Source organism: Mus caroli, chromosome 6 (assembly GCF_900094665.2).
Source record: "Mus caroli chromosome 6, CAROLI_EIJ_v1.1, whole genome shotgun sequence".
Lineage (NCBI taxonomy): Eukaryota > Metazoa > Chordata > Mammalia > Rodentia > Muridae > Mus > Mus caroli.
The window spans coordinates 88,224,309-88,247,683 of NC_034575.1; the positions used below are offsets into that span (position 1 = coordinate 88,224,309).

General features: G+C 45.4%; 2 protein-coding genes across 2 annotated transcripts in view; both read right to left on the minus strand.

Moving 5' to 3' along the window:
* Mrps25 (mitochondrial ribosomal protein S25) overlaps positions 1-1,190 on the minus strand; it is a 13,470-nt gene extending 12,280 nt beyond the window's left edge. Inside the window, exon 1 of the mRNA XM_021164254.2 lies at positions 1,003-1,190. Coding sequence (XP_021019913.1) covers positions 1,003-1,136 — 134 coding nt within the window. The 5' untranslated portion in view covers positions 1,137-1,190. The remainder of the gene's footprint in view (positions 1-1,002) is intronic.
* A 3,914-nt stretch (positions 1,191-5,104) lies between these two features.
* Positions 5,105-23,375, minus strand: part of Rbsn (rabenosyn, RAB effector) — a 29,639-nt gene continuing 11,368 nt past the window's right edge. Inside the window, exons 4-12 of the mRNA XM_021165605.2 lie at positions 22,520-22,620; positions 21,102-21,147; positions 20,842-21,003; positions 18,287-18,528; positions 16,785-16,855; positions 12,574-12,660; positions 11,569-11,671; positions 9,658-9,762; positions 5,105-8,866 (exon numbers count right to left, since the gene is read on the minus strand). Of these exons, the coding sequence (XP_021021264.1) occupies positions 7,718-8,866; positions 9,658-9,762; positions 11,569-11,671; positions 12,574-12,660; positions 16,785-16,855; positions 18,287-18,528; positions 20,842-21,003; positions 21,102-21,147; positions 22,520-22,620 (2,066 nt within the window). The 3' untranslated portion in view covers positions 5,105-7,717. The remainder of the gene's footprint in view (positions 8,867-9,657; positions 9,763-11,568; positions 11,672-12,573; positions 12,661-16,784; positions 16,856-18,286; positions 18,529-20,841; positions 21,004-21,101; positions 21,148-22,519; positions 22,621-23,375) is intronic.

A 23,375-nucleotide genomic window follows, 5' to 3' on the forward strand; every position in this document is an offset into this window, starting at 1 on the left:
GAGACCTTTAAGTAATTACATCAACACAAAACTTGAAAAGGTGAAAGTCCTGCTTCTGGGGAGGAAACACTGCCCTGAAAACTCCACAGCACACCACCCAAAAGCTTGAAGGCAGAACTTGTCAGCAAGTCTCTGTGTCTTCCCATCCCAAAGCACAGAGCCTTGTGCACACAAACCAGATAGATATTGATGCATCTACTGGATCAAATGGGCACAAGGTCAGCACCTGTTGCACTCTGCCAGGCACTTTATTCTCTAGCAACCCCACACCACCACCAACACACTGATGTTGTAGTGTTCCNCCTAAGAAAAATGCTGTCAGAAGTTGAGAGAACTTGTGTGATCCCAAGGTCACACAACTAGTTAAGAGGCCTTTGCACATGCATAAACTCCTGACAAGTGGGGAGTAGAGCCCGAACCCTCTGGTCCACGGAGAGGGTTCTAGAGAGCCCTCACCCCAGCAGATCCCAAGCTAGCAAATCTTAGGTCTTGGGGGTCAACTTGACCAAAGAAATGGCTTGAAGGCGGCTTCTGGCTCTCATGAAGTCAAGGTCTTTGCCACAGGGGCCACTCTCCACCTTGAAAATTATTCTCTTCTCTCTTTCTGATCCGTTCTACAAATCCACTCCTATCTACAGTCATGTTTCTCCCGTACTGTGGAAAATCCCAGTACTGAACCCAGCGTTTTGGACGCTCAGTAAATGTGCAGTAAGTTCGGAAGGGTCCAAGGCATTGCTCAGAGATGATAAACGGGTCAATGAAACCTTTCATTTGTCAAGTGTCCTAAGCAGCAGCAAGCCATGCTGTGCACAGGTGCGGAAACTTACTACTCCGCTCCCAAGGCGTTCCCGGCGCCACAGCCTCGCACAAGGGGCCAGCCTTCCAGCCGCAACCCATCCCTCCGGTGGANGGGCGCTCGGGTTTCTATCGGGGATCAGTCGGGATGGCCTCCACTGCCTCAGCTTCTCTCACTGAATCCCGCGGGCTGTGACCCATACTGACCTGGCGCCTTCGCCCAGTTCCCCATACGTGTTGTAGTTCACGGTCATGATCTTCACCGACTCCTTGAATACCACGTCCCCGCGACCCAGGTACTGCAGCGTACGGCGGATCGGGAAGCGACCCTTCATCGGCATGGTGAAGTCAGGAACTCCTCAAGCCGCGGACTAGCGCGCCTCCGGGAATCTTGGGAGGCACTTCCCGGCGGCCAGCGCGGCCGCGGGGCAGCCTGGGACTCGTAGTTTGGGCCCGGGCTCGCAGCCGCCTCAGNGTTGGGAATCAACCTGCCGTTTTTTGTCTTCACAGAAACCAATTATCTTCTCCCAAGATCTCCAGTTCTGAAGTGAAGAGCTCGACGGAAAAGTCGCTATTGATTCAAAGGGGAAACTGATTTGCAAAGGAGGAAAGAGTGGCTTGCTATGGCGCGTCAGGGTCTGCTCTAAAGGACTCTGCTTAGAGGAGGGGGTCTTTCGCTTATTAAGAGTGGTTGTGACAAATATGGCAAGTCAACAATCAACATGTCACTCTGCGCTGTAATTTTTTTTTTTTTTTTTTTTTTTTTTTGTTTTTTTTTTTTTTTTTTTTTTTTTAGGATTTATTTTTACCTTACTGTTTTGCCTGTGTTGTGGCTGTGCCCGCAGAGGCTGGAAGAGGGCGTTGGGTCCCCTGAAATTGACCTTAAAGAGAGTTGTGAACTGCCATGTGGGAACTCTACAAGAGCAACAAGTGCACTGAACTGCTAAGCCATTTTTCCAGCCCCACATACTGTAATTTTTAATCGCTGTTTATGGCTGAAATTAATTTTTCTACAGGAGTCTCAAGAATTTTTCCCTTTGTAATTATGTAAATTTTCAACTGACTTACCCGGCTTCATAGATGAACTGTCTACTGATAAGCCCATTAGAGCATTTTTCATCTGTTAATCTTTTATTCTAGTATTTTTTTTCAAAACTTAAGTGTTCTTTCTTCTGCTCACATAATCCAACGATTCTAGACATGTCCTGTGCACACACATGAAGGCTGGGGGAAAAGTGTCCTGCTGTATTTCTGTTCTCTTAGTAAGCTCCAGCAATTGGGATTGTAACCCACACTTCTGGGGTTACAGGCACAGATGATCTCACCTAGATTTTTACATGGATCCTGGGATCAGAACTCTGATCCTCAAGTACTCTTACCCACGAAGCCATCTCCCCAGCTACCAAATTGTAAACTGTTTTAGTTTTTTTTTTTTTTATTTTTTACTTTATGTCTATATTTTTAAAAAGATTTATTAATTTTATTTATGAGTACACTGTAGCTGTCTTCAGACACATCAGAAGAGGGCATCGGATTCCATTACAGATGGTTGTGAGCCACCATGTGGGTTCTGGGAATTGAACTCAGGACCTCTGGAAGAACAGTCAGTGCTCTAAACCACTGAGCCATTTCTCCAGCCCCTATGTATGAGTGTTTCGCCTGCATCTATGCAACTACATCACTAATAAGCTTCAGCTAGAACTACATGTCTGAAGAGGAAGAAATAAGCTCCTAGAGCATACCCCCGAGAGTGCAGCAGGCGGCTGCAGGGGATCTGATGACACTGTGAACCCCACAATGGTGTTACTTACTGGAGAAACCTTTTTTAGTTGTGGTATGGCTCAGTCTCAGCACACACCTTTAATCCAAGAGCTTTCTGCTTCAATACTGTAAACGGGATTAAATAAAGTCAACCATAGATCAAGAGGAGGAACAGCCAATTAACAGGAAGTGGACATAGGATTATTAAGAGAAAACTATGACAGTAAAAAGGAGTCCGGAGGACAGACAGAAGGACACACAGAAGATAGAAGGAAGGGATATTCATTTAAGGGAGTTTTTGAGACTGTGTGAGAGAGGGGCATTCCTTCTGGGAGACTGGCTGAGGAGGAAGGTCAACTGGGTGCTTTCTCTGCCTCTGAGCCAGCAGGCTTTCACCCCAGCATCTGGCTCAAGTATTCATTGGTAAAACTGAATGAAATTTTATTTAGAAAAACAAACAAACAAACTAACAAACCAACAAACAGCATACAAACACTCAAAGCACTACCAGCCATCCAACTGTTCTTACATGTTTGCTTACATGTTTCTGTAATGCATAACCTGCAGTGAAGTTTACTGTCTGGCAATTCTGACATGAGTCTAGTTGTGTCGCTTGCTTACCTTTTAGGATGCTTCTAACCATTTTGAGTAATTGNCTGAGGGGAGTAGAAACTAAGGTATCAAAGTCTCTAGTGTGAGGACTGTTTGCTGTAGCTATAGGTGTCAGAAGCCTGGAGTTTCTGCTTCCTCCTCTGCAGTCTCTTGCTGCTGTGATCCTCTTACTATCTATCCTGGATCCCCAGGGGAATATAAGGTAAAGAGGGATGTATTCTATGATCTTAGGCTGTCTCCAGCCATGACCTGCATGTGTTTCTTATTTCCCTACTTCTCACTCAAAGAAGGCAACAGGGAACTGGGTGGGGACAATATGTTAGACCAGATAAGTACGTTTTGTGAAGTCTCTTCATTTTCAGAAGGCTTTGCTAGGATACTCTGGTTACAGAATTCCTCTGCCACAGCTATAGGAGGGGCCTTCTCAGTGCTCACCATTAGAACTAACGAGGAACGGCCTTTGCAGGAAGCAGGTCCTCACTGTGCCTAATGGACAGTCAGGCTCCAGGACTCCCCAAGGCTATTGACCAGGCTTGATCATGCAAACATGTGATCCCTGAAACTCTGGAGACTGAAACAGAAGGATCACAAGTTCAAGGCCTGCATGGGCTACAAACCAAATTCAAACTCAACCCTGTTGCAAAATAAAAAGCTAGCACTATAACTCAGTAGTAGAGCATATGCCTAGTATGTACAAGGCCCTATCCTCACTCACAGCCCAATAACAAAAACTAAGTTACTACTGGTATTCCTANTAGTCATGGGTTCTCCTGCAGCCATCAGATCTTGGCTTACTCTGAACTCACCACTGCAGGTGCTGGGAGGAAACTGAGCCCTGCAAATCAGTTTCCTAATGGCTCCAAGAAAGGTTACTGGTTTTCCTTCAAGCCAGCTGCTGCTTGTAAGAAGACTGACAACTTCTGAAAGATGTNGCAACTGAAATCATTAAGTGATTAAGATCNTTAAGTGATTAAGATTCTGCTAGGCAAGATTAAGAGCACTGACTGTTCTTTTAGAGGTCCTGAGTTTAATTCCCAACAACTACATGGTGGCTCACAACCACCTGTAACGGGATCTGATGTCCTCTTCTGGTGTGTCTGAGGACAGTGACAGTGTACTCAAATAAATTCTGCTAGGCTTCTGGGGAAGCTGCAGGTCTTGAAGTCTTGTCACAGATACTGCATCCACAGGAGACACCCAGCAGCCCACACAAACAGCCTGGGGTCCCAAATCAGACAGACCTGGGCTCCAGGCCCAGATGAAGTCACTGTAGAAACCCATTTAGCGGCACCTAACTTCTTTCCAGATTGTTCAGCTGTTGTCTCTTTGGTCTATGTAATAGCTGAGCCCTTCCCTCTTCACCATTCCTGAGCCAACCCAAACCCACCTAAATACTGATGGCAAAATGAGTTGTAAGTATCCAATCTGTTCTTTGTCAAACAACACATCACAGACCTGTTGGCAGAGCTGAGGTAAAGTGTGAAATGTACCAGTGCCTGGTGCAAATGCAAGCCCCAGGCCCCCTCACCCCTCCGAGCTTCCGTTTCTGGTGGGAGGTGGGGATAGGACTGTAGACTCGATGACCAGCCAGTCTAGCCTAACTGGAAAGCTTCAGGATGATAAACCCTGCTTAAAAGGCGGATGGGTTTCCTAAGACTAATACCCAAGGTTGTCCTCTGGCCTCCACGTGCACATGCAAACATTCACTCACTCACACACACACACCCCTCCATGTGCACATGCAAACATTCACTCACTCACACACACCCCTCCACGTGCACATGCAAACATTCACTCACTCACACACACACACACACCCCTCCACGTGCACATGCAAACATTCACTCACTCACACACACACCCCTCCATGTGCACATGCAAACATTCACACACATTACAAAAAGGAAGTGAAGGGACGTTTTAAGCACACACAAGCCCAGCCATGAACATGTTATTTTTTTAATAAAAGCCTTACATAAATGATATTTTAATGTTTTTAATAAAAGCCTCTGATACAAGGCCCCAGTGTAGTGCATGCGCATTAATGACCATCTTGCTGACAGTCATCATGATTACCAGTACACCGAGCTCCTCTAGTCTGACCTCGTACCGAGGCCAATTCCACAATTTGAACCGCATGGCATAGCTATGCAACATGGCTCATGATGACTTAGAAAGAGGTTTTACTATCTGACGACAAAGACATGATATGTGGTAAGTGCAGTGATAAGGCTCCAATTCCTTAGTGTTGTTAGAAGGGAATAAGCAAGAAGCCCCTCACTAGGAACAGGACCTACACCTAAGGGGTCTGCCAACACCTTATCAAGGACGTGCTCCGTCCTTGGGAATCATCAAGTATTCACCCACGGTAAGAAGCTGGCACTGTGGTTCACTCACTGGCCAAACACCCTCTGCAAACCAACTCTGACCTGCATGAATTCTGGGAGGTGATCCAGACAAGGGGTAGACAAGTCTCTCGTGTTATGTCTGACTTTCAGAATATGGTCAAAGAGGAATTCAATGAGAAACTCAGGAAAACCTCTGGGATCTGGGTTCACTCGGTTTAANAGTCAGTCAGTCNGGATTTTAAAACACTGCTGTTTAAAAGCATTTGTTTTCTCCATGCTCTCAGTCAGACTGCTACCTGGGGTGAGTTCCAGAAAGAAGTACATTTAATAAGTCACTAGATAATTTTTTTCTTAATTTTTATTTTTGTTTATTTTTTATTTTTATTTTTTTGAGATAGGGTTTCTCTGTGTAGCCCTGGCTGTCCTGGAACTCACTCTGTAGACCGGGCTGGATTGGAACTCAGAAATTCCTGCCTCTACCTCCCAAGTGCTGGGATAAAAGGCATGTGCCACTACTGCCCATCAAGTCACTCACTGGCTAATTAAGAAACCCAGTCTTATAAGAAAAGCATTGTCTACAGTTGTACCACCCTAAACACCTGATCTGAGTCTGGAAAAGTAATGGTGGAAACCAGAATTCAGCTTCATTCTTGTGTTAGCACTGCCTCTTTTTCCATGACACAAAAGCAGACCAAGCAGGGCAGATGATATGGTGGGCATGCCTGGAGAATGGGCTTTAGAAAGAGGTAGCCTGCCCCAGGTAATATAAAATGCCAGGCTGCCTACCTTCCAGAACAGCCCATGACACCAACAGAGCTGGCAAATGGCTGGTAATCTACTAGCAGGCCAGAAAACACCTGTCAGCAGAACTCAAAGGGTTCATCCCTCCCTCCTTCTCCAGCCCTTCCCATAGCCCCATACAGGGCTCTCTATCCAGCCAAAGCCCCAACATGTACTAATGAGCTGGGGTTAAAGCTGCCAAAGTAGAGATCCTTGCACCCAGATAGCATTCTTACCACCAAGATGGATCTTCACCAGGATGTGACAGAAGACTTTCAGCTTATACACCAGTGACCAACAAAAGGCATGGCCCAGAGAAAGCTGAGGGGAAAGTGACTAGTGGACAGTTCTTGTCCATTAGCTAAAGAGTATCATCACCAAAGAAATTACCCAGAGCTGAGCACACCAAGAATCTTACAAGGTCATCTGTCAATGGATCTGTTCCTGTAAACCAAAGTACTAAGCTACATAACTTCCCTTTCTGTTTTCTATCAAGAGTTCAAGTACTTCAGGGCTGTGGAATGGTCTCAGGCTGTGCCTCAAATATTTCCATTTCTCAGTACATCCTACCAGTTTCCCAGGTCGGGATAAACCACAAGGAAGAGGGCTGACTGGAGGGCCTTGGAAGTTACTAGAATCATCCTGACTCAGAAGTGTCCATCACCTGCTAATACTCCACAGAAGCTTCCCAGCCACAATTCCACATCAGCAGGCCCTTGAATGTGACCTACAGAACGGCCATTCTACCAACGTCCTGGAGGGAGGTTCCCAGGGGATCAGACAACTGCACAAGTAGAAACCATAACATCCACCAGAAAGTTGAACGCTACTATCTCAAAGTCAAGCTCACACTGACACCACCAGCCCACTACCCTCACACTTGGGAATTTTACTTCCTTTAACTGGGAGGGGACAACACTGGCAACATTCCTGCCATCCATAAAGAGGCCCTGGTCCCACTGGGCTTCACAGCAGTATCTCCCTAAGTGATGTGCTGAAAGGGAACAACCAAGTCAGGACAGACTTCTGCTAGAGCCCTGCCTATCCTGGCTATAGGAAGGGCCTGTCAAGGGCTGCCCTATAATACTGCATAATGACCAACAACAGTCTGCAGAAAATGGACTAAGAGGTGCCCAGGAGCCATCTCTGCCTTGGCCCAACAGAGCTGTATCTTGACAATAAAATGGTAAAGTCCCCTGAAAAGGGAACACTTCATTAAAAAAAAAGAATACAGAAAAACCAGCACATGAATGCCGATTGTTTTTCCTGTTCTTGCTCAACTGTAGTGGAAATGTCTCAAAGTGCACAGTAAGAGACTACTGTTCCCACCCCAACCTGTGTGTGTTCAGATGCCTGCCCATCTCCGCCTCCCACTTGATATCCTGCTGCCCAAGACTCTGCCCAGTTCCTGCCCATTGCTGTCAATTAGGGGCCCCCTTCTGCTTAGCCAGGGTACACTTCAGCTCCCGGAGGTTCTCTGTCAGAACCTCAACCTCGTCCATTCGCCCACACTGCTTGGCATCAAAGATATAAGCCTTGATGTTGTCAATTTGCTGCAGGAGCAGCTCCTCCTCGATGTGTTCCTCGGCTTCCATGCCATTATCACTGTCGACCTCGAAAGGGTTGGTGCAGGGGCACTCTTCAAAAGGGTTTCCAGGGGGGGCTGGACTGGCAGGCCTGGGACGGTCATCCTCATCAAAAGGGTTGGGTGCTGGACTGTCCGGGTCAGTGAAGGGATTTCCTGCCCCCAACTCTGCCACCTCCTCTTCCTCAGCATCTTCCTCAAAAGGATTGTATTCTTTGGTGACAGCAGCTGGAGGGCCCAGGAAAGCCTCTACAGCAGCAGGGCTGATAGCACCCTCTGTAGGGCTGGAGAGGTCGTCTTCATCAAACGGGTTGAATGAGGCCTTATCACTTTGCTGTGACATGGTGCTCTGAGGGAGTGTTTCCTGGCCAAGGGCTGGGGGCCCAGACCACAAGTGCATGGGTGCTAGAGCTGAGCCAGGTGTAAGGGTATCAGGAGCTGTGCTGCTCTGAACTGGGGAGGAGTCCTGATCCAAGGAATAGGAGAGATCAATGTGAGGCCCTCGGCTGGCCTCCAATTGGAAGGGTATAACTTCTCGGAGTTCTAGAACACGAGTCCGTGTTTGCAGGGATGCTGCCAGGAACTGCTCTTGTTCTCGTTCAAGCTCTCGCTTGCGGAGCATCTGTAGCTGCTCCCGCTGCAGCTCCTCCTCCTCGGCCTGCTTCCGGGACAGCTCAATGGCCTTCTCAGTCTGCTGCTGGTCATACTCATCCTGCAGCTGTCGCAGGTTCTCCTGAAGTGTGCGCACCTCATCTGTGCGGCCTGCAGCCTTGGCCTGCCTGATGAACGATGTAATGTTATAGATCTGCTGGAGGAGAGGGTCAGGATCTTCACTCTGTCCCTGACCTTCTGACAGCGGGAGCCAGCCCTCAGCCTTTCGCAAGGGGGCAGGGATGCCTGGAAGAGACCTCACGTCCCCATTGGCTGTATGAGATGCCAAACCACTCTGTCTTTCCTCGAGCTTCCGCCTGGACTCCAGAGCAGCCTGCAGAGACATTCCACATCACCAGCGTCACCATGGTTACCAGGCCAGCAGCCATCCCTGTCTGCTACCCGCTATGGTCTCAGCAACACTAAGATAATTCAACTGTTGAAACACGGGCAGGCTTAGATTTCAAAAATAAGGCAATATGAGTTGAAAAGATTCCTTCCCTCTTAGTTTCATCAGCTATATACTCTTCTTAAACTTCCAAAGACTGTCACCTATATCTCCATCAAGGTTAGAATTTCAGATAATACTAAAATATACATACTTTTTTTCTGTTTTCATTTTGGGTTTTGTAGTGCTAGGGGTAGAACCCAGGGCCTCAAGCATGCTGAGCAAGTATTCTATCCCTGAAGTTTAAAACAGCACCCTCATTTTCTTGTAAAAGGTATAGCCTCACTATGTAGTGCAAACAAGCTGGACTGGAACTTAAAATCTTCTTGTCTCAGCTTCTTGAGGGCTGGGATACAAGCGTGTACTACTGCACCTCTACTGTCTGTTTAACAGTTCGCATTCCAAGGTCTTCTCCTGAACTTTCCTGCAAGCCTAACAGAGGGAAAACTACCAGTCCTTGTGGTGGTCTAGACAGGAGAACATCAGCACAAATACTAAATAAAACAGGACTCAGTGAGAAGTCAGCTGTTTTTCTTAGGCCATAACAGAAGCCNGCTTGAGAGGGAGAGCCTCAGCAGCCAATGGGTAAGGTATGAGGGAAGGGAAGCCTCAGCAGCCAATGGATAGGGTATGAGGGCAGGGACACAGAAGCCACCAGGTACCTGAACCCCACNCACCTGTCTCTCCACGGTCCTCTTCTGCTCCAGGTCCTGCTTCCTTTTCTTTTTCAGTTCTTCAAACTGTTCTTTGGTTGGCAGTGACATCAAACCCAGTAACTTTTCCTGAGGAGAGTAATAGACAATTTAGACTTAAGTGTTTTGGAGAAGTGGGGAGAAAAATTGGACCTTAAGCCTTATACACTTAGGGTAAGGCACTCCGCCACTCCAACCATTGACAGAAAAGACATGCGTGCTAGTTGGCAGTCACCTTTCAGATGCCCCTGCCTTTTCCTTATGAGATAGTGGCATCAGATCTGAAGATGTCCCCCAGGCCTGTGCCAGCTTCTTTCTGAGGCTGTGCCCTGAGCTCATTCACCCACATCTACCTAGACCCCAACAGTCCCTGGTGCCCCTTTTCTTTAATTACCACCCTTAGATCTCTCCCTACTCTCTAACATATCACGTTTTAGTAATTTGTTGCTATGTATTCATATTCTACCAGTGGAAATATCCCCTCCTGGAGGGAAGATGGAGGCCAAAAGTCATCAAACTTCAAAAAATTGACAGGACTCAAAAAACTAATGAAAATTCCTGGCCTTCCTAAGATGATATGAGCAAGAAACAACTGCCAGGAGAGAGGGGTTCCCTTACAACTACTTGCATCCAAGTTATCCAGGGACTCTAACAATGCATAAGACATCAGAGGTAGAGAAATGCAACTCAGATCTAGTCACCTACATTTAGTCTGCTGCTCTTGAACCATTAGCCAATGGCCCAGAAAGAGTCCCTGATGAGAAAATACCACTTATCACTAATAGCAAAATTAGAATCCATCAAATCCCCAAATGGTTCAATAAATGATATCAGACAGAGACATAGTAGCATTCCATGGCCAAAACAAGCATAGAAGATTCAGTGATTAAAACAGGACACAGAGTTGCAGGAATATCTGTGAGGGATGCTCTTCCTTATCCACTTGAGTGCATTTAGAATAGAAACACACCTCTGGGTGTGTCCAAAGGGTCTTTCCAGAAAACTGTGAGGTGAGAAGACCCACTCTGGTGTGGGTGGGTTCTGGGATGAATAAAGCTGAGTACCAACCTCACCTCTCCCTGCCTCTTAACTGCAGACACAACATAACCAGTTTTCTCCTCTCCTGCCACCATGACTCCACCTAGGCAGATTTCAAAGTGACTCAAATAAAGTCTTCCTTAAGTTTATCAAGTATTTTATCACAGTAATGAGAAAGCTAATGCAATGAACTATTTATATTATATTTTAAAATATAATATTTATATTATATTTTATATGCAATTATAAAAATTGCATATAAAAATATAGAGTAAAAGAAATTAAGAAAGAAAATATACCAGAATGAAGAACAATTGTACTGGAGACAGAGGATTAAGAGCTATTTTAAGCACAAGACCTGTGGCTGTAGAGATGGCTCAGGAGTGACAAGGACCTGAATTTCATTCCCAGCCCCACATTTAGCAGCTCACAACATTGTCTGTGACTTCAGACCCAGGGGATCCAATGCACTCTGTGGATTCCAGACCACTTGCACTCACATATGCATCAGCCCCCACACAGACACACATACACACAATCTAAAGTAAAATCTAAAAACAAAAAACACTAGGCACCCCCCCACACACACACACACACAAAGGAATGAAGCAGGGAGAGACTAGCTGGGAAGCTGGAATCAGCAGGAATGAAAGGGGATGAGAGTGGCTAATGGGGGTGAATATGGCCACAAGAACTGTATGCATGCATGAAGTTGTAAAAATGTTTAAAAAGTATCTTTACTTTTACCTAGGTTTTAGCTTTTTCTCCAAATGTGGAATTCATAATTTTAAGAAATAAAAAGTGTATCAACAGAAAACAAGCAAGCCACACACTTATGTCACCCCAGCATGGCTTTACCTGCACAAATAATGTAGCTGAGTATCTGATCATTCTCTGTAGCCGCAAAGTGTTTGGATGTGGTGAAGGGTCTTGGTTCAAACCCAAGGTTAAGATCTTCTTACTATATTGGAACAAAGGCATCGGTGTAACGGGTGCTGCCAACCTCAGAAACAGTGAAGTCTCTGGAGCTGCCAGGCTTTTGTACCATGAGGATGTGGAACAACATAGAAGAAACTGAAGTATCCTTCATAGCAAGGCCCATTCCTTTCCCTCTGGCTATTCTAGCATAGCACAGAAATATGGTCACAGAAAAGGCCATATGGGAAAGTCTACTTTCCCAGGTGAGCACAGGTGTGGCAGCTAAAAACCCATACCTCATGCCTTGCTGTCACTGTCTTTAAATGTTCAAGACCTCAGCCAGGCAAAGAATCTGGGTTTGTATCAAAGATCCTCTTTTTTTTTTTGTTTGTTTGTTTTGGTTTGTTTTTTCGATACGGGGTTTCTCTGTGTAGCCCTGGCTGTCCTGGAACTCACTCTGTAGACCAGGCTGGCCTCGAACTCAGCAATCCACCTGCCTCTGCCTCCCAAGTGCTGGGACTAAAGGTATACGCCACCACTGCTCGGCCCCAAAGATCCTCTTCTATGAAACAGGAAGTGCTAACTCTGACCTGTCCCATGAGGACAGGCACATTGGTAGTTCAGCATAGAGCAGCCAGCTCCTATCTCTTAATTACTAATGATCATCAGAAATCTTCTTTGGTCCCTTGTGTGCTAGGAACAGAACCCAGACCCTTGTACATGTTAGGAAAATATCTGATCTCTGACTTACACCCTACCCTAAGCACTCCAAATCTTTAACCAGAAGCTACAGAGCTATAGTAAATAACAAAGCAGGCCCCCTCCCTCCTCAGTGTTCTCACATTCACCAATGAGTAGCCCAAATCTACACCCCACCACTTTGTCATCAAAACATCACCTCTTTCCCATTAGCCACCAGAAGAAATGTGACCTAGCCAACTTTACCTTAAAGCGTCTATTAGCTCATATACTTTCTGCACCTCCACTCGAAGGTCATTGGCATGCTCCAGATTGTAGGTCGTCTCCCCAGCACTAAGGAGAAATCATAAATGTTAAATGTTTGCCCTAAGTTTCATGGTGCTAGCTTGGGAGCACAGTGTTTAAGGTCTCAGAGACAGGTGGTTAATTCTAAGGCATTTTAGATCATGGAGACAATGCAGTAATCATGCAGAAGTCATTTTACTGTGCAGACACTTCATGGACAGGCCACTGCCCAGGTCTCTGAGAACCACTTGGTTTGGTTTTATTTTTAAGGTTTATTTTACTATTTTTAGGCATGTGTATGGGTGTGGGTACATATGCCTTTGGAAGCAAAAANTGTCAGATCTCCTAGAGCTGGAGTTACAGGAGTTTGTGAGGTTACGAGCCACCTGGAACCGAACTCAGGAAGAAGCAGCAGGACATGTTCTTAACTACTGAGCCGTAGCTCCAGCCCTCAAACACCAGCTCTTAGGCTCAACAGAACAAATGCAGCTGAGTTCACTCTGACTCACTTTTCCTGAGCAATCTCTCACTGTATCTCATAGGATGCATAAAGTGACTTAGTAAATGAGCCAATGAAACCATACAAGAGCTGGAAGTCGCTTGGCTTTTTAAACTCAGCTACTGCTTAAGAAGAGTAACTATGCAGTGGGCGGGAATCCTGAGCTACCCAACACTCTACCTCACACACAACTGCTCCATAATCTGCCTCACTCACACACACATACACACACACACACACACACACACACACATACACTTGCCCCACACTCTGCCTCAATACACACAACTGCCCCACACTCTGACACACACACACAACTGCCCCACACTGACACCACACACACACACACACACAAACTGCTCCATACAGGAGAAAACCTAGACTCCAAGTCCAGCAGAGTGGGACTAACTACCCAGGGTGGAGAAGCGATATCAGAAAAGATCAGATGCAGCTTACCTCAGAGGACAGAATCATCATCTTATGCATTATAATTATTTATTTGTAAGCTTGTCACCCAAGCTTGCCTGACTGCTAAACCCCAACCCCAAGTGCCACAATAATGGCTTTCCTTTTCTTTTTTTTTTTTTTTTTTTTTTTTTTTTTTTGGTTTTTTGAGTGGGTGTCTCCTGGAACTCACTCTGTAGACCAGGCTGGCCTTGAACTCCGAAATCTGCCTGCTTTTGCCTCCCAAGTGCTGGGATTAAAGGCATGTGCCACCACTGCCCGGCTCTTTTCCATACTCTTGGTGATGAACTTTTGGCCATGAGCACAGCTCAGCAGCTTTCTCAGCTCTAACCAGCTGCAATCAGTCTCATTATCAGCTAGCTACTCAACTCTTTATGGGAGGCAGCTGCCATCAAAGTAAGCATTACCAAATGTACTGTGTATAAAACAATTCTGGCTTTAAAAAAATGGAGTGTTCTATCATTGGAGAACTCAATACAGTAGCTACACCATCTTTCAACCACAAAATTTACAAAAACCAGGAGACTAGAAGTAAGAGCCAGGTGGTGGTGGTGCACTCCTTTAGTCCCAGAATTCGGGAGACAGAGGCAAGTTGATCTCTGAGTTCAAGGTCTCTGCCTGTTCTACAGAGCAAGATCCAGGTCAGCCAGGGCTACACAGAGAAACCCTGTCTTGAAGAAATGAAGAAAAAGAAGGGGGGATGGAGGGTGGGGAGGCTTTGTCTGGTTTGGATTTTGTTTTTCTTTTTAAATGGAACATGCTGAACTCCTCAGCTTTGGGGATCCTGTCTCAGCTTCTTAAGTAGCTAGTATCTCATAGAAAATCATAGTTATCTGAGGCCTGAAATCACTCTCACAGTCTCCACCATGTTACTCTTACTTCCTCAGGGGCACTGTCATGCTGGAGTTAGCCTGTTCAACTCTTGCTCCCTTGATGATGGTCCACGAGATAGGCATCATGTCTGTCNGCTCCCTCAATCAGAACGGAAGGAGAATGGTGTGTGGCACAGAACTAATTAATGCTCACAGAGCATCTGCTCAGTGAGTAAATGAAGTGACGTGAAACCCAGGAAAGCTAGTCTCTGGAGGAGCACTGGAAGTTTACCATTTGGAAATGTGCTCAGGATGGGCTGTCCCCACCAGCCAGGGAATGTGAAGAGGTGACACTAGTCATGGATGCATGAGCCTGCACATATCATAAACATATGCACCATACATACGTAAATACGTAAGAAATAGGTGATGGCCACAAGTGTTAGCCAGGGGGTGGAAAAAATTATAAAATTCCAGAGGGAAGAAATACCCACACAGGAACATAATTTTTCAGTCTCTCAAAAAATTAAATGCAGAGTTACCATAAAACCTAGCTTAAGTTATACTCCTATATATACACATGAACATGTGTATGTACACACTCACACACAATTATGAAAGGTGTTCTATTCCTGGCCAGTCATGTTGGCTTATGTGATGGTTTGTATATTCTTGGGTCAGGGAGTGGCACCATTTGGAGGTGTGGCCTTGTTGGAATAGGTGTGACCTGGTTGGAGTAGCTGTGTCACTGTGGGTGTGGGTTTAAGATCCTCACCCTAGTTGCCTGGAGGCTTGCTAGTCTTCCACTGGCAGCCTTTGGATGAAGACTCAGAACTCTCAGTTCTGCCCCCGCCATGCCTGCCTGGATGCTGCCATGCTCCCACCTTGATGATAATGGACTGAACCTCTGAACCTGTAAGCTAGCCCCAAGTAAATGTTGTTTTTTATAAGACTTGCCTTGGTCATGGTGTCTGTTAACAGCAGTAAAACCCTAACTAAGACAGCTTATGTCTGTAGTCCTAGTACTTGGAGTTGAAGACAGGAAGATCAGAAGCTCAAAGCCAGTTTCAACTACAGGGTGAGTTTGAGACCAGCCTGAACTACATGAGAAGGTATCTCAAAAACAGAAAAATTAAAAAGTATGTTATCCATAATAGTTAAAATTAGGGGAGGACCCGAATAAACATCAATTGACAAATGAATAAACAAAGTTCATAATTAAATTTATAAAATCTTAATACAAGGGCAATAGCGTGGTACATGCTACAACATGGGTGAATGTTGAAAACATTGATGTACCTAAAATTATTCAGACACAAAAGATAATACATCAAATGTCACATACTGACAAATCCAGACAGATCCATGATTGCTAGGAAGATGGCAAATTGCTTACAGGTCTGACGTTACTTGCCAGAGTGATAAAAATGTTTGGAATTAAGATGGTAGTAACTTTGGCAAATACAAAAGTGGATGCTTACAGTCTTCTATTGGATGGAACACAGAGCCCCCAATGGAGGAGGTAGAGAAAGTATCCAAGGAGCTGAAGGGGTCTGCAACCCTATAGGTAGAACAACAATATGAACTAACCAGTACCCCCNGGAGCTCGTGTCTCTANCTACATATGTAGCAGAAGATGGCCTAGTCGGTCATCACTGGGAAGAGAGGCCCCTTGGTCTTGCAAACTTTATATGCCCCAGTACAGGGGAATGCCAGGGCGGGAGGGGAGCAAGGCAGTGGGGGGGGAGGGAGGATATAGGGGGACCTTCAGGATAGCATTTGAAATATAAATGATGAAAAGATCTAATTAAAAAAAAAAAGATGGTAGTGACAACTGAGCAATCTTGTGATGACACTATCATGAAAATCACTGAACTGTTCAATAAAACGTATATGAACCACATCTTAACTTTAGAAAAGAAACTCAAGACAGGCTACATCTGTCCAGTGGCTCTGTGTGCCCGCCTGTGCGCAAAAGGAAATGCCTGCTGTAAGCCTGACATTACAATCATTGTTAAGAGGCACCGTGGCAAGCTGGGCAGAAGATAGGTTGCCCTTCCTCATCTGTTTGCAAGTACTCCAGTGAGTAGTGCCACTTCTGGTCTGAGGCCCTTGCCAAATCCATTAACTCGGAATGGACCTAACCCTGAACATGGTCAGTATCTTTACAAATATCATGTGTCCACTGATGTACAAACGTGAAAAGTCAGAGTTAAGATTCTATTTTCTTGGCAGAACATGTGCTAAACATGGAGAAAGCTCCATTCCATTCTTAGCACCAAAGAAGGAAAAAAAAGTAAAAAGATACCGATCTCCATTGTCAGCTAGTGAAGACTCGGCCTCCCCAGCCAGGTCATATTCACCACTGGTTCAGAAAAAACAGAGGAGTGGCTTACTTTAAAGATGCTGCCATCCTGATGTATTCGGGAGCTTTCTGGTCAACTTTCTCCATGCAAAGCCGAAGTTTCTAAGAACAAAAGAGAAGAGATGAGTACTGCACTGGAGACAGAAACTATGACCTAGAAGCCACCCTATATCAGAGACGTATATAAAAGGGCACTTTTAAAACACTGGGGTTTTTGTTTTGTTTTGCTTTATACTCCCTTATTGTTAGTTCCCTTATGGATCGTTAGTTCCCTATTTTCCAAGCATAAACACAGGGTGACCCTTTGACCAGATGTTTTTGAGAGGCTGCCTGTCAGAGTGTGATGTGTCTAGACAGGGAAGAGGAATCAGCCACTGTGTTCTGCCAGGTGACGCCAGCCAATGATACCAGCACATGGCACTGCCAGGGCTCTCTTCAAAAAGTAGGTAAGTATACATAATGGCTAGCTACAAAAAAGAGATACTAGGTCTCAAACTCCATGCAGGATAGAGGATAGCTACAGCTGCAGCTCAGAACTGGTTTGACACCACCTCTGGCAGTGATAATATGACATNGCAGTACAGAAGCAGCCATCATGACCTGCAAAGATGTTTGGTGGCCATGCAGTGATCACTGAGTATGCGCACTCTCCCTTGTTTAAGTTTTTGCTCAAGTTGTTTTCTCTGCCTAGGCAGATTCCCCATTCCCAGTATCCTTCACTTCCCCATTTGTCTCCCAGGCTAGTTCTCCTCAGTCCGCATGGACATGTCACCTGGTCATTAGGAGGCTGACCTAGCCCCATTCCTTAAGGATTTTCTTCCTTTCCACCTTTTGTTCATTTATTCTCATTTGTTTTAAATAGAGCCTTTCTGTGTAGCCCTGGCTAGCCAGGAAGTTGGTATGTAAACCAGGCTGTCATCAAACTCAGGGGTCTACCTTTGCCTGCCTCTAAGTGCTGAGATTACAGGGTATAATACCATGCCCAAACCCAGATGTTCTTTGCATACTCTGTTTCTTCTTGCATGCCAACTAATTTTAGAAATGTTCTGGAAATGTAACCTACAACAAGCGATCTACCACAGAGCCACATCCTCTTCTCTTATTCTCAGTGTGCCTCCACTTAGGTGCTCTGGGATCACTGGGGGCAATGAAGACTAAGGCATTTGAGACTCAGAAGAGACTCTCAGCTGATAGGCAAAAAGCATATAAGCCCTGAAAATGCATACAAGCTCAAGCTGATAGACTGAAACTCCCAAGTGGGTGTCCCAGGATCCTTGCAAACCATGCATCTGTCTTCTCCTCAGAGCCTGGCCATGCACAGGACAACCACCCCTCCCACTTGTCTTGGGNGTCCGTCCTTTCAAGTGGGTAAGGGAAGGTAGGAAAATAAGTTTGTTAGTACACCCAGGATGACTCTATGACTCACCCAGGGCCCTAATTAGGAAATCATACCATGGCCCTCGGACAGGAAATGACTCAAGGGAACAACTTCCCAGAGCATTCTCTAGAATCTGCCTGGCATGTGTCAGTCACCTCGTAGAGCTTCACGATGTCAGGCGTGTNCTCCTTCTCGTCCATCTGCTGCTCTCGCTTGAGCAGCTTGTCCTTGCAGTGTGTGCAGCAGCGGATGCGGTCGTCATCCTTCTCGTCCAGGACTGAGCTGACACTGCTCATGCTGCTGATGCTGCCCCGGCGGGAGCCATGGACACTGTTAGGAGACTGGCTAGGGCTGGTGTGGGTGCTCAGAGAGTCCTTGCTGGCACTGGTGAGCTTATCTACAAACGGCAACAGACAGGTAGCAGTGACCCCTCGGCAGCCACTTATCCTACACCTGCAACTGTAGCACTCAGGCCACAGATGCGACTTGGGAAAAAGGAAGAGCAGGCTTCACCNCTGGACAAGAAGAACCTACTCTAGCATCAGGGGTGAGACTCTGGTGGGAAAAGAAGTCATCAAGTCCAAATAGCTTGTGGTAACCTGTCTTTAGGCTCATAAGTCTTAACCTGGCCATCCCATACCTATACCACACTCCTTTGCCCCATTTCCCCAAACAATCCACTCTCTAGAGACTTTCCTTTGCAGTCCTCATATCAGTCCCTAGCATCTAGTTGTCACTCTCCATTCTCTAGAAGCCTTCCCTGGCTCCCACAAACAAACATCTGCCCTTCATTATAATCTCCCATTACCCATTTGGAGCACATTCCTTTTTCTCCTGTCCAACACCTTTATGTACAGAGCTGCCCTGGAATCTGCTACTGTTTAGTAAAAACTGTGTCTTACACTCATAGTCCTAACATAGCCATCAAGGCCACCTGACAGACTGCCCAGGTAATAAGCCAAGAGCAGAAAGGTGAACAGTATCCTGAAAGGAGGTAGGTCTCAAGGAGAAAGGAAATATCAATGTAAAGTGAGGAGACACAAGAACTAGACAGAGAAAAGTGACTTTGTCCCCATGTTGTCCACAGGCCTCATAGCCAGGTGTGTACAAATAATAGAACTCTTTGGTGTTGCTAATCTGTGCTAAGGATGGACCGCAGATTCTTGACCATGCTAGGCAGATGCTCATTCACTGAGCTGCACCCTAGCTTTCCATCAGCCATGTGTAAGCAGCTGATTCACAAAGTACTGGAGTTTCTCATCCCCCTCCACTTTACAGCCTTGTTCTCACCCTCGTCCTGCACACTTCCCATTGCAAGTCTCTCTCCTTAAACCTACTCAGCTCTGCTCTACTGAGTGCCAGGATTCCTTGATGTTCTTTACTCTGTCTAGAACACCACCCTCCCCCACCCCTTTACAACCATTGTCTTTCAAGGTATTTCTCTACCATCATTTGCAGATCCTACACATCCATGCTTCCTTTCCCTAGAGCCTCCACGGTGCTCAGTACATCTATGACACTAGTTTTTTTCTGTGACAGGGAGATTTTATAGGGAGAGGGACAGGCACTCCGCTCACTCTTCAAAACTTCTTCCAAAAACCTCACCTGCCCTTCTAGGCAAAGGTGACAAAAAGAGCTGCCCCATCTCTCCTTTATGAAGCAACTGTGGGTGAGTCTCTATCTCCCCTGCTAGATCTGGAGTTCCTTGGGGAAACAGGCAATGCCTTACAGACCAGAAACGTTCAAATAGTGCTTGTAAGCCAATCTAGCTCCCACTTGTTTTTGTATAGCTCTTATACTAAGTATGCTTTTTACTCTTTTCACTTTAGGTTTGAGTCAGGCTCACTCTGTAGCCCAGGCTCAAACTTAATGATACTTCTTCAGCCTCAGCCTCCCATGTGCTGAGGTTACAGGCAGGAGCCACTAACCCTGGGTTGTTTTACATTTGCTTGTTTGGTTTTACTTTGAGACCAAGCTTCACTACGAACCCAGGCTAATATCAATTATGCTGGGACCTTCTGATTCTGCCTCCCAAGTGTGCATCCACCCAGATGGTTAAGAAGTTGCTCCTTTCTTTTTAAACTAAGAAGAATGGGAAGAGACTGCGTGTGCCTTACAAAGTCTAAAAACTAGTTACTATCTGATCCTTTATTTAAAAAAAAAAAAAGGAAAAAAATCTCAGGGCCAGATAGTGATGGTACACACCTTTACTCCCAGAACTTGGGAGGCAGAGACAGGCAAAGCTCTGAGTTGGAGGCCAGCCTGGTCTACAGACCAAGTTCCAGGACAGTCAGGGCGATACAGAGAAATCTGTCTCAAAAAACAAAAACACACAAAGAAACATCTCAGGGCTAGAGAGATAGCTCATCAGTTAAGAGTCCTTGCTGCTCTTGCAGAGGACCCAGGTTCAGTTCTCAGAACCCATTTAGTAGCTTACAACCAACCATCTGTAACTCCAGTTCCAGGAGATCCAACACCCTTTTCTGAAAAAAAAAAAAAAAAAAAAAAAGGGAAAAAAAGCTCACCAGCCTGTTACAGGCCACTATATCCTTGGGCTCTAGCAGTGTCTTGGCTGCAGTGAGTTTAATGAACTCAACAAGTAGATGAAGAGTCCCTGGGCCATTAACTAAACAAGTGGTCCCAAGGGCCTAGGCACACTCACTAGTCCCAAAAGAGATCAGGACCCAAAGCCCACAGCCACATCACCTACGTGCTAAGGGCAGGCCAATGAGCTCCATACACTTCTTGCACATGATAGACCCACAGAGGCGGCAGTGGTGACGGCGGTTCCGGATGCTGAATTTATTCCCACAGTCTGGACAGAAAGGGACATCCTGGTCATTGACCCAAGGCACCACGGACTTTTCTATTGCTTTGGAAGAATAAACCAAAAAAAGCAGCTCAGCAGTCTGAAGTTGTTTTCAGGGTAAAAGCCAAAAGGGAATGACTGAAGCAAAGGTCTGGACTTACCTCTAATCTTTGAAGTCTCAGTATTTGCTCTATCAAATGCAGTAAGCTAAGCGGGAAAACACATACCAAATGGAGTTAGTCAGTTGAGGGACACTCTATATTTTTTGCCACTCACACTCAGTAGGAAATGTATGTTCAAATTTCTTATGGCTCACTGATCAACCCCAACCCTAGTTATCAAAACAATTTCATTAGGGACATGTTAGTTTCATATCCAGAAGGAATCTCTTGTCATTTACCAGTTTCGCCAATAAACAGGTGGACTGGGTGGGGTATGGGAGCTTCTGAAAGCAATGGTGAACTCCTGACTTTCCAGCCTTCCTAGAAAATAAGACTGAGACTGCCATATCCAGGGATCCATCCCATAATTAGCCTCCAAACGATGACACCATTGCATACACTAGCAAGATTTTGCTGAAAGGACCCTGATATAGCTGTCTCTTGTGAGACTATGCCGGGGCCTAGCAAACACAGAAGTGGATGCTCACAGTCAGCTATTGGATGGATCACAGGGCTCCCAATGGAGGAGCTAGAGAAAGGACCCAAGGAGCTAAAGGGGTCTGCAACCCTGTAGATGCAACATTATGAACTAACCAGTACCCCGGAGCTCTTGACTCTAGCTGCATATGTATCAAAAGATGGCCTAGTCAGCCATCACTGGAAAGAGAGGCCCATTGGACATGCAAACTTTATATGCCCCAGTACAGGGGAACGCCAGGGCCAAAAAGTGGGAATGGTTGGGTAGGGAAGTGGGGGGGAGTGTATGGGGGACTTTTGGGATAGCATTGGAAATGTAATTGAGGAAAATACGTAATAAAAAAAAAAAAAAAAAAAAAAAGAAAGAAAGAAAATAAGACTGGCCACATACTTCTGTCCACAAAGTCCACATAAAGAACATCCCTAGCTTGGGACTTAGTTGGTGGCAGAGTATTTGCTGGGACACCACAAAAGTGAAAAAATGCCCCACAATCTAGATACACAGCAAGTGTATCCAGGGTCAGAGTGTTAGCCAATCATGGTAGTGCTGCAAATATACTCTAGCACTGCAGAATAAGAAAGACTACCTTAGACGCTCCATGACACACAATAGCCATAGCCCCAACTTAATACTCAAGAGCTGGACACCGCTTTTGTATCATTATCAAATGACATTACACAGTGTTCCCACTGAGTGACTAACTGGGACAACTCCAGAAGTTTTACAGCAGCAAGTGGAGGTGATGGGCATAAAAGGGAAGGTGGGCACTTCGTAGGTCTATCAGCATGAGCCATTCACGTCAGGAAGGCCAGCCAGGCCAGCTGCCCTCAATGTCCTCTGCAGCTCTCAGAATCAGATACTCATCATTTACCTAACACAATGCTACAAAACTCGGATTTCTACAAAATATGTACTTACAAAATAAAACTACAAAATTTACCTTTTCCAACCTGATGATTAGTTTATTGACTTCAACAACATAGTGGTCAATTCTTGCAGCACGATGTTTTTTGAAGTCAGAAAGATGGCTTCTCATAGCACCTAAAGGGGAAAAGAAGTTAAGTGGTATGTTAAGGATTATGATGGAGCCTCTCTAGATCCTCAATGAATTGTAAAGGAAAAAAAAAAATCAGGATTCTAGAACCTTAACAAAATTTTAATAACTAGAAAGGAGATGAAANGAATTTCATTACTATGTTAACTCTGGCTCTTGGAGACCCAAAGTACAACATGAGAAACCTCAAAGCATAGCAAACAAGTTCTTATTAGAATTAGCTTGAGTGCAAATTTTAATTCTTATANATTCTATGTCACTTTAGACAAGTTACTTGACTACTTTTATGACTTAACACAATGTAGCTTTTTGTCAAAATAAAAACAGTCCCTTTTCAAAAGCAGGGATGGAGGGGGGGTGGTAAGGGGGGTAGAGGTGGGAGGATGGATTGGGGGGGAGGGGTGGCTCACACCTTTACTTTAGTCCCAGGACGTGGGAAGCAGAGGCAGCCTGATCTACATAATGAGTTCTAGGATAGCTAGGTCTATACAGAGAAATCTTGAGAAATCAAAATAATCAATACTAGTAATAATAATAATAGTAGTAGTAGTAGTAACAACAATAATATTAAACCTTTCTCAAAATGGGGGTCAGGGAGCAGTAAGTATGTATGCCCTTAGTACAGTTAAACGGATACTTTCCTCAGTTTAGCATCTAAGACCTAGCAGAAATGTTCCCAATACAAATGGAACCAAGTAGTATTTGACCTCAGTGTATCTGAAACATCTGAAACATACATTAC